The sequence below is a fragment of the Aptenodytes forsteri genome, unplaced genomic scaffold, assembly GCF_000699145.1.
Source record: "Aptenodytes forsteri isolate BGI_AS27 unplaced genomic scaffold, ASM69914v1 Scaffold479, whole genome shotgun sequence".
Taxonomy (NCBI): Eukaryota; Metazoa; Chordata; class Aves; order Sphenisciformes; family Spheniscidae; genus Aptenodytes; species Aptenodytes forsteri.
This window is the reverse complement of record NW_008794627.1, coordinates 418,227-428,792: the sequence shown is the minus strand read 5'-3', so window position 1 is coordinate 428,792 and position 10,566 is coordinate 418,227. Positions and strand designations below refer to the sequence as shown.

The 10,566-nt window shown below is 38.8% G+C and overlaps 2 protein-coding genes across 3 annotated transcripts in view; one reads left to right on the top strand and one right to left on the bottom strand.

The window, feature by feature from the left end:
• Positions 1-10,566, top strand: part of BRF1 (BRF1, RNA polymerase III transcription initiation factor subunit) — a 180,398-nt gene that overhangs the window by 71,444 nt on the left and 98,388 nt on the right. For both annotated transcript variants that reach the window (XM_009273366.1, XM_019470509.1), the window contains exon 5: positions 6,432-6,504. In XM_009273366.1, the coding sequence (XP_009271641.1) occupies positions 6,432-6,504 (73 nt within the window). The remainder of the gene's footprint in view (positions 1-6,431; positions 6,505-10,566) is intronic.
• BTBD6 (BTB domain containing 6) overlaps positions 8,431-10,566 on the bottom strand; it is a 3,104-nt gene continuing 968 nt past the window's right edge. Inside the window, exons 2-4 of the mRNA XM_019470506.1 lie at positions 10,442-10,545; positions 10,048-10,166; positions 8,431-9,821 (exon numbers count right to left, since the gene is read on the bottom strand). Coding sequence (XP_019326051.1) covers positions 8,789-9,821; positions 10,048-10,166; positions 10,442-10,545 — 1,256 coding nt within the window. The 3' untranslated portion in view covers positions 8,431-8,788. The remainder of the gene's footprint in view (positions 9,822-10,047; positions 10,167-10,441; positions 10,546-10,566) is intronic.

Here is a 10,566-nt window from a genome sequence, read left to right as displayed (position 1 = left end):
TGTTTTCTTTTTTTTTTTTTTTTTTTTTTTTTTTTTTTTTTTTACTTGGTAAGGCAATTTCTTTGGTATTTTTTTCTCCCATTTTATCTTCAGGTGAAATATGTCCTATGTCTTGGAAACCTCCTGTTGAAAGTGTGGTCAGATTCAATATGCCTCTGGTACATTTAGACTTTAAAGCATTATCTGAAATAAACTGAAACTGTCCAGACCACTGCTACAAATCAGGCTCCTTCCTTGTGCAGAGCAGAGCCATGCTGCATGTTGATTGAGTTGGAAGGATGATCAGTCATCAGTCTCTGACAAGGAAAGTACTAGCTTATATTTTCAGATACTGCATTTTACTTGCAAATACAATCTTTAGAGAGGTCTGTAATCAGGCCTTTTGTTTGCTTTTTTGTTAGTCCAATCTGAGCGACAGGCCTTGCTTGTTTAGGAGAGTTGCAAAGCTTGTCTACCCTTGGCCCAACTTTTGAGTAGTTTAGGTTTGCTCACCTCTTTCAGAGCACCTCATTCCTTCCACCTGGAGAACTAGTTGGCTAAAGTTTTGATCTCATTGTGGTGAAATGCTGCCTTTCTCATCCTGGGAAATGCAGTTTCTTTTTTAGCCTCTTGTAATCTCCAGTGTCATGGTCTTTGCAATGTGGTCATAAAAAAACTTTGGGAAGAGGTGTTGGCAGTGCTTTGATCTCCAGTTTCAGCCTAGTAGAATATAATTTTTAGTGTGCCTTGTGGTGTGTCCTGCTGTTAAATAAGGCTAATGCTTACTGAAAAGATGTTAGACATAGCCAGGCTCTTTATAGGAGTGCGCAGCAGGAGGATTAGCAGCAACGGACATAATTCATTAAAATGAGATGTTTTGACTTGATATCAAGAAAAGGTTTTTCACCACGAGGACAGTCAAGCGTTGGAACAGTTTGCTCAGAGCAGTTCTGAAGTCTTTGTCCATGGAGGTTTTCAAGGTCCTGAGCAACCTGGTCTGTTCTCGTAGCTGACCCTGCTTCGAGCAGGAGGTTGGGCTGGAGACCTCCCGAGAACCATTCCAACCTGAACTATACTACAATTCTAGATAAGGGAAGGGGGTGTACAAGAAGTGAAAATCAGTAACTGGTACCTGCTTGGTCTAGTCCTCCTTTGGTCTCTCTTCCACTTCAAAACACAACTCTCATCCCCTATTTCTTCTCTTCAGTTTGTCTAGTGAAGGAACAGTACTTTCTTGTCCAGAAGGATTTTTATTGCGAGTTATTTTTGTACACTTGTTTTTATTTTTTTTTTGAAAGGCAGCATTGGCCTCTGTGATTCCTCTATGCTTGTTGCAAATTCCTCTTCGACTTTCTTGCATAGATGGTATGATAATGGTTTATTGTACTGCTGTGGTGTTGGAGGAAGAATGCTAGGACTACTACATATGTGATTGGCAAAAGTAGACTGTCCCTTCAGAGTCCCCAGACTGAAGGCAACGCTTTAAAGTATAGCATGAGAGGAAGCTGCTTAATTTTGATCTGTGTCTCTTTTTGAACTGCAGTCTGACAAGTTGGGTTTGGTACATGTTTGTAGTTTTGTGTATTGTCTTTCAAGGTTAAATGTAATGTTCTGGTTGCAATATGCATCCAAAAAATAAGAAGTTTCAGTTTATTGTGTGGAGAAAGGTAAAATAGAGGTTTTTTTAAAGACTGTACTCATTTGCTTCAGTTTTTAATACCCTTTGTTCATTTGAAGTTATTAACATGTTGACTGCGCTTGCCTTTATTGCCCCTATGCAAATTGCTATGTTGATTGAGTTAATTTAAACAACCTGGTTGGGACCTTCAGGCATTACTATACTAGAAATGTTAATAATGAATCAAATAACCACAGGTGCCTCTTTCCCCAGCAACAGACACTCTCCTTAAAAACTCATTTGCTTTTCATGCTTGCTTAATTATTTAGGCAACCAGCCATGGATGTTTCACAGTGTGATTTCTCATCGCGTTCCAACTGCTTGGTCTTTGTCTTTCTAAAAGGCAGAAGACCTTAACCACCGTCACCATTTGTAATATTTTTCCAGAATGCCACACCATTGTCTTGAAAAGCCTTTTTAGAAATTGCTTGAAGTGAAAGAGTATTGATTTATAAATTTATGGAACTTACGGTCAAGCAAAACTTTCAATGATTGCAGCTTTATTTTTTGCTACTGTCCAGAAAGTGAAGTGACCTGGTAACTGTATGAATGGGAGACTCCCTGTTTCCCAAAGAGAGTTTAAAATTCTGGAAGGTGTTAGACTGTTGAAGAGCTGAATTCCTGTGTCACTGAAAAGGAGGTATTTGTTGTTATTTCTAAAAGTGGAAGTATATTGGTATTTGTCAACACATCAGGCATGATGTGAAAGCAAGAGGAAATTATGAAAGGGTAAGAGTGCCTATGGAAGTGTCCCTTTGAAATCAGCATCTGATGACTGACAGATGTGAAATGAAAAGACTGTCTCCAAAAAATACTGTGACGGGCAAAGAGTATAACAAGTAGATGGATCTTCCTATAAAGATGTAACTGAATAATTGGAAGCCATTCCTTCTCCAAATGCCCCCTTTTAACTAATATAGTCTTCTGTAACAGGAGCAGAAGTTAACTATTGGTAAAGGACAACATCTTACAGAATCTTAAGTTCTCTGTAAAAACTTAGGGGTAAAAACATCAGTGTTTTGTGGGTTTTTTGTTTTGTGTTTTTTTTTTTTTTTCCCCCTCCAGTGCCTTGGTGAGCACATACTTTTTGTCTGAAAGATGTCTTCCTGCTGAAGAATTTAGGTTTTTTAAAAACAAACCAACAACTCAGTGGCAGGTCCATATGTTTGTAATTTTTTTCTGTTAAATGTGAACTGAATGTAAAATAATATGGTAAAAACTATCAGGGTATGCAGATATTTTAAAATATCCCCTCTGACAGAGGTTGACACCACTCTCTGTATTAGGTATTAATGTTCAAACCTAGTGATTGCATCAAGTTTAGGAAATGTTAATATCTGATCAAAATAGACAGAGAGCACAAGTATTATGAAAGTCTATAAAACAATTGTTACACTTTGACAGTTCTGATTGGGGAGAGTTTGGGGAAATACTGTTTTTCAGTATGATCCTTTTAAATCAAGACGGGGGACAAGAGTCCGAAGACAATGTGGTAAGCTTTAAAGCTGCACCAATTCAAGTCTAAGCCAGAGACTTCCTTTTAGAAGGGCATTTTTGTTTATTCACCATTCTAAGGACTCATATAAAATCAGGTTTTATGAATGCAAATGTCATTTGGTTCTAAATTTAGACTGTTAAGCTTTTGATGGATTGGAGTATATGAATTTTTATACGAAGTTCTTAATGAAGAAAGAACTAGAAATTAAAGTAGGCCTCTAAATTAATTCTCTTAATTTTCTAAGCTTAATGGAGTGCAAAAAACCATACAAATTGTGAGAGTAAAGAAAGACTATATGCCTATTAGATATCTATCGTATCTCATCTGTCACAGGATGTGTGTGTGAGTAATAGTTGAAATTAGTGACAGTGGCATAAAATTTTGGTGAAAGGGCCTTCTTCCACTAAACCCAAAAGTTCTTAAATATCATGTTTCAGCAGGTCAATGCCGTAACAGATTTCTGGGTGAGCTTTATGCCATCTTTAATTTCCCATTTATGAGAAATGCCCCAGAACCTGTGAATATCTGGTAACTTTTAAAGATGAGAAGTGTATTGTTTGAGAGGGCCTGAAGTCTCTTTTCCTACTGATTTGCCAGGAAAACTGGAAGCAATTGAATATTCCCGATTCTTTTTGTGACTTTACCCTGGCATTAAAAACGCGTGAGCTTCATGAGGGAAACAACATGGAGCACGTAATCCACTGTATATTACGCTTTCTTTCTAAATAGGTAGTAACCAGAAACTGCGAAGAAATGCACTTGTGATCAAAAGAAAGAAATTCCCTGATGTACCATTTCTATTTGAATTTATTATTTTGTATAAATACACCGCCTACACCTTGAAGCTGGTCATAAAACACTGATGATGTGGGTGAAGTGGAAAAGCAGGTTAGATTTAAGTACGTTACTTCTCAAACAGACCATGGATCTGGAGACTTTTAGTTAGGCCAAGGAGAAGAAGATAAAAACCAGTAATCGAGCAATTTTATTATGCATTTGTCTTTGCTTTAGATTTAATTTGGCACCCGCTTTGATTGTTAGAACTTCACTAAAAAACCCTGCTTCTTTATGCCTCTTCATATTTATTTGTTCTTTGATGATTGCATTTATGGAAAGTTTGCTTGGGAGGAGTTTCTTAGAGTGACATGGTTTGATGGGGGCAAACATCAAGTATTTGGATGTTGTGACAAAAAAGCCAGAGGGAGGAATACTTGTCTGAATTTGAGTGTTTTTTTTTTTTCTAGACTAAAATGAAAGAACTAGATGAGTTTGTGAAGCCTCTGATGGAAACGTCATATGTAGTTGGCTCCACTGAAGTGACTTTATTGATGAGTGCAGTGAAATTGTCCTTGCAGAACAAGATCTAAGTGATGAGGTTTAAGATTTATAGTAACTTGGTCAGCCAACTTAGAAGGCTGAAACTACAGCCAAACCTCCACTCTTTATGTTAATATTTCTTAGACAAAAAGTCAAAACAAGCCATTCCAAACTTATAGTGAATCTAGAGCATCTAAAGCCAACTGAAACACTGCAGATATTTTGCTGTAGTAAGGTCTGTTCTAGCTGTGTGGCTCATGGAAACTCACATGCTCTCAAATTCCTATATGGATTGCCAGATTCAGTAGGTGCTTATTTTTCTGTATAAAATTTGGTGACTTATTTCGTAAGAAATAGGCTTCTTATTCAAAGGGTATATTTTGTTCACTTACTTCCCATGGAACAGTATTTCTATGTTGCCTGGTATTTCAGGAAAAAAAGGATGGTAAATTTTAAGACTATACTTTTGTATCTTCTAGACCAGACCAACCACTGGTCAGAGAAGGCATGGAAGAAATTCAGTACCTTCCACTAAATATGGAATGAATTAACATCATATCATGCACACTTGATTGGGCAGTCACTTTCAGGATACGTGATCATTCTGAGGATTTCTTTGACGTTCTCATTTTTTAAATTTGAGAAAAATTCATGTTAAGAACATTTTCCCATAAAGAAAAATTTTGAAGTGCTAGGTGAAAATGTGTCAGTGTTTTTTGTTGTTGTTGCTTAAATGTATAAATTTATTTTTGCTAGCTTGGTAGAAGCATCTATACGCTTGGAAGGAAAGCTTGCTTTTAAACTAATGTTGGTAAAGCTCTTTTGTGAACTGAAAGAGAATATACTTAGTAACAGGATTTTTTTATTTCCATAGGCTTGTACCATAATCAACAACTCTGTTGTGTAATTGACTGCTTAGTAAACACCTTCACTATCCTGGCATAGGAAAGAGAGGGGCAGTTCTGTTACATGAAAGCAATAGAGTATATACTATCCTAAAAAAAAAAAAATCTATTTGTTTGTAGTGTAGGAGGATGAAGTTTTTTTCTACTGACTTTGACCTTTATATGTGCCTTGGGGGAGCAAGGTGTTCATGGAGCCTCGTGGGAACGTTTGGAGCCGATTGGGAACTGAAGTATATCCTGCCTTTCTTGCTGACCACAAAAACACATCTTAAGATAGTGAAAGAAAACTTCCTCAGACTTTTAAAATACAAATGTAGTTGCCTATGCTATAAATTGCAAATCAGAGTATGAAGAGTAACTCCTCCCCTCAGTTTACATCCTCCCGAGTGCAGCAGTGAAGGAGGGGAGGGGAGCAGGGCTCTGTCCCTGGCTCCTTAGCAGGTTTGGCGTGGTTTAGGGTTTTTCGGAATTGATTTATCTTTTTTTGAAGTAGGGTGATCTGGGGCAATGTCCAAACAGTAAGAAACGACAAATAACCCTTGGGGCATGTGCACCACTCCTTGCTTTGGTGGAAAAGTTTGGTGTGTGCTTGTGCAATACTTAATTATCCCACTTCACGTGATCATACAGAGCTGAAATTTGCACTAACTTGTGAGTATTTGCTCAGGTTTTACTATGTTACAAGATAAGTAACACTTTATATATACTGATATTAAAGTCTACTTAATGCTTTAAGATGTTAGGTGACAACTGAAAAATTGCCAAGTACTACAGAGCAACACTGAGCCCACTGAAGAGTGTGATGAATAACTTTTTGTAATTTTTTCAATATAAACTTGTGCTTTTGTTTACAATACTAATTTGTGCAGCTTTTGACAAGCACCAAGTATTATTCTGTACCTATGAATACCGCTTGTATTACGTCAGTTAAATTTTTAAAGCAGGTTGTTTTAAGATTTCAAAAGTGTGGGGTTTTTTTTCCTTTCTGCATAAATGTTCTATTAAAAACATTTGTGGTTTAAGATTTAAATAATGATTTTTTTTCTTTTAATAGGTGAATGTGTATGTGCTGGGAAAAACTTTCCTTCTGTTGGCCAGAGAACTCTGCATAAATGCTCCAGCCATAGGTATTTTTTTTTGAGTTGACTTTTGAGTATTTGGGTATATTTTCTGCATGGTTACTTTAAAAGAATATATATGTATGTGTGTATATATCCATAGTATTGTGTGCTAAATACCAAAGTGGTAACTTAAAAATGAAGCTGGAATCAATCCAGGCCGAACAGCAATGCTGACCACTAGAGCCTGTTTTCCTTTATGTAAGACTTTTTTGGGAGCTAGATGCTATTTTCTTTTACAAATAATTTTGTTGCTTTTTCTGAGAGTAGTTTGAGCTATACTAAGACAATGGGCTGATGCATAATAAATTTGTGTGCGTCTACAAGCTTGCACAGGCCTGTCACACTGCAATTCCAGAGAGATGCAACGTTTGATAAATACTTGCCAAATTTACTATCTGTCCATCACCTGTAGCTGAGGCGTTCAGTGCTTGAAATACAAGTGGCTTGATGGAAAATGAGGAGCAACTTTTTCCAAGCATGCGAATAACTTTTTAGTTAGTAAGTCATCGCTGAAATTGTAACACAGTGATAGGAAGGTGCGTTTTAACCTGTTAAAGGGTAAAAAAGCTGTTGTCTAGGCTGTAGCCTTTAAGGCAAGGGAATTCATGCCAATTCCAGTTAAGAGAGTGCGTTTATAGAGAGGTCTTGTGACTGTTACCCACCTCTGTGCAGGAATTTTCTTCTTGTATCTTTACCCACTCTCACTCCCACTCTCCTTCATCTGTACTGAGAGAATCAGATGCCTTTTGTGTTCAAGAACAACACACGCGCGCTCCCCTTCAGATGCACTCAGCTGGGCACGTAACTGCCTGCCTTTGCAGCAAGAGAACCAGGAGCTCACATACTGAGCACTGTCGTGACAGCATCCAGATAGTATGTGGCAGTGCACAGCTATCAGCCATCGCGGTGTGCTGGCCTCGTTAGCATAGCTTGATGTCTGGTAAAAAGTTCTTCTTTTTACTGATTCAGTTGCCTTCTTATTTTTCATTACTTCTGTTTTTTTAAGAAAGAACAGGCAGAATTTGTACTGCAGCTTACTTTCAAGGTGAAAATTAATGCAGCTTAGGAAAAAGCAAACAGAAAACCCTTCTAAATTAAATGTAGAGGTACCTGTTATACATGGAAAAACATACTGGTTTAGACTGCTGTTTGAGTATTCTTTCCAAGGTCATTATGAGAAGAGAGATTTATAAAGAACAGTAAGTATTTCTAATTGACTCATCTGTAATGACCTTGAGACATTGAGAAAAAACCTACTTTTATCACTCTCTGAGAAAAGTTAAGGGTACTAGCTATAAAATGACTGCTGATAGTGGCTGGGACTATGTTTTTAGAAAAAACAGAGGGGTAGGAAAGATCTAGCAGCTTTAGTTTAAGGTGGCTTACTTCTAATTACTAATTTTGAATGAACTTAAAGACCATATTGCAAGTATTTTTCTGATGTCTGCTCCTAAATGTGAGGATGGGATGTATATTTAGATAGTGGCTGCCAGTATTGCAGCTCTGGGCTCAATCTGTGATAAAGCCTGTCGCTGCATTAAGCTTCATGTGTATGTCTTGACTCGGGCCATTCAAGGGGGTGCAGTTTGACAGGTGCAAGTGTCAGTGTTGCTGTTTGCAGGGCAGGCTGTGGAGGTTAACGAAGACGATGTGTGTGAATGGGCATTAGAGCCTTTCAAATATAACCACAGGATGATTTTTATCAACTTTGATTACACAAAAAACCCTGAGCTTCCACAGATGTCAGCTCCCCTTTTTTGTGAAGGAAAATAAAGGCTGCTGATAGATAGTCTCAGTTACATTTGCAGCGATAGCTAATGCCCTGTGTATATGCACACAGGGGACAGACTACAGTATCATCACCCCCGTTAACTACTGTAGAGGAATTAACAGACGCAAGCCATAAGATCAGCAATGATCAAGTACACAGGATTTAGGGCAAGTAAAAATGTTTTATATTTCACAGATTTGTAAACTGCTCTAGTTTAGAACATTCTGTTTAAGTCAGCTGCAGTCTGCAAGTTAGTTATCTATATACAAAATAAATGCACAGTACGTGCGAAATTTAACATTTTTCTGCTTGTTGCAGTCTTAATAATTAAGTCAAATAGCTTATGAATAAATAAAATAAGATTAAATTCAAGAGCATTCCTTCACTTATTTGTATAGCCTGATGTAGCAGATAGGTAAGTAGCATAACATTCCATACTGCTGCAGAGTTCGTAGTAAAATTGAAAAATCCCTTAATGTGCATGGTTGCAGTATTGGAATACAATCAAGGTGAAATGCATCATGCATAGAAAATGAGCTCAGGTATTTGTCCTCCTTGTACTCCGGTTCCATTAGTACTGTCCGAGGAGCATTGGAACTGGAATGTCACTTTCCCACACTGGACTTCAGTCATTCCCTCTTGCCCGAAGTAACTGAGTTCGTTACCATCAAGAATAGCACTTACATTGTAAAACGTGTCTTGCTCAACCTGCACAGGGTGTTCAAACCACACAGAGAAAGTGTTACTGGAGCCGTCAGAGGTAAACTTTGTCAGATTTTGAGCAAGGACAACTCCTAAGCGCTTCAGTTCGATTTTGACGCTGTATTCAGCTTTGCCACAGCTTGAGCCATACAATCCCAGTCCTGCTATAAATATCCGTTTGTCTACGGCAAACTGAATACTGTCACATCGCCCTCGGTACCTCCACTGATTGCTGCGATATGCAGACGACTGAAACCGATGGCATCGCTGAGGTACAAGTCCTTTTCTTTTTGTCAGCGGAAACTCTAGTTTGGGTTTATTTGCGGCTGTGTACCAGAGGAATATGTTGTGAGTTTCCTCAAGGGTGAGGATGTCGGACTGGGCAGCTCCATTGGCAAACTCTTCCAAAGTCATGGTCGGAATCCGCACCAAGTACAAAGCTTTCCCCAATACATTCCTCTTGTTGCGTGGCGTAACCGGCAGCCCTTGTCTTTTGCATTCAGCCTCTGCCCAGTTGAGAACAGCCTCGAAAACTACCACTTCCTTGGTGTTGAGCGCCTCCCGGGTTACAATGATCTCTAGTGTTTGTTGATCTATCTCACAGAAGCCCTCTGACTTCAGTGCCATTTCTGCTTGAGCATCAATCACTTCCCAGCAGCGCTGGGTCAGCTCTGGCTCCTCAAAGAGCCTGCTCTGAGACAGCAGGACACAAGCGTTCTTCGCTTCTAAACTGGTCTCCAGAAAATTGACGCAGGCCTTTGCTAGGGCCGGCACGATGTACTTCTTGGCAGCATACAGCGTAGCCAGAACCGTGTCAGCTTCCAGGTCTATTTCATCACTATACATATATCTAGATAGGAAAAAAAAATAATAGTTTCTTAGGAAAAAAATATATAGGCCACAAAAGACCGATCTATAGTGATCTTTGCTGGCAGCAAATCTGACGTTCAGTATTTGTCAGCACATTAAGTAAACAGTAATAAGTGCGTATTGCACAATGCCAATTAGGAGATGTATATTTTATAAGCTACTTTGATTCTCTCCACATAATTAGTAGACTTGTAGTGGCCACTTACTTTAATAGGATTAGAAAGGCTGCAGGTTCCACATCTGGTATATGGATTTCAGATTTGACCTCTGCGAGATCACCGTAAAACATAGCATAGAAGACAGAGCTACCAACGGCCAAAACATACTGGAAAATAAAGAGAGAGAAGCCTCAGTAATATGTATCAGTAATAGCTGAGCGTGCTGGCTTTCGATAACAGCTACACTTACGGAAAGTTAAAAGCTACAGTGGAGGCAGAAGACTGCCTTAGACTGTTCCCTTTAATTGCAGCGTATGTGAATTACTTCTGAGATTAGATGAGAGCCGTAATTGGGAAAAAAAAAAGTGGAACTCGTTGTAAGGCAGGGGGAGAAGGCGATACACACAGCAGTATTAAAAAGCCAAAAATTATCTGCACAAACCTTATGGGCAGGAACTTTCTTGGATGCACCCGGCGGGCCCACGATGATGTGAACGTCAGCCATGAGTTCGTTATTGAACATCAGCGCGTTCCTGCGAGCGAGGGGAGGGGGGAGAAGCCCCGTTA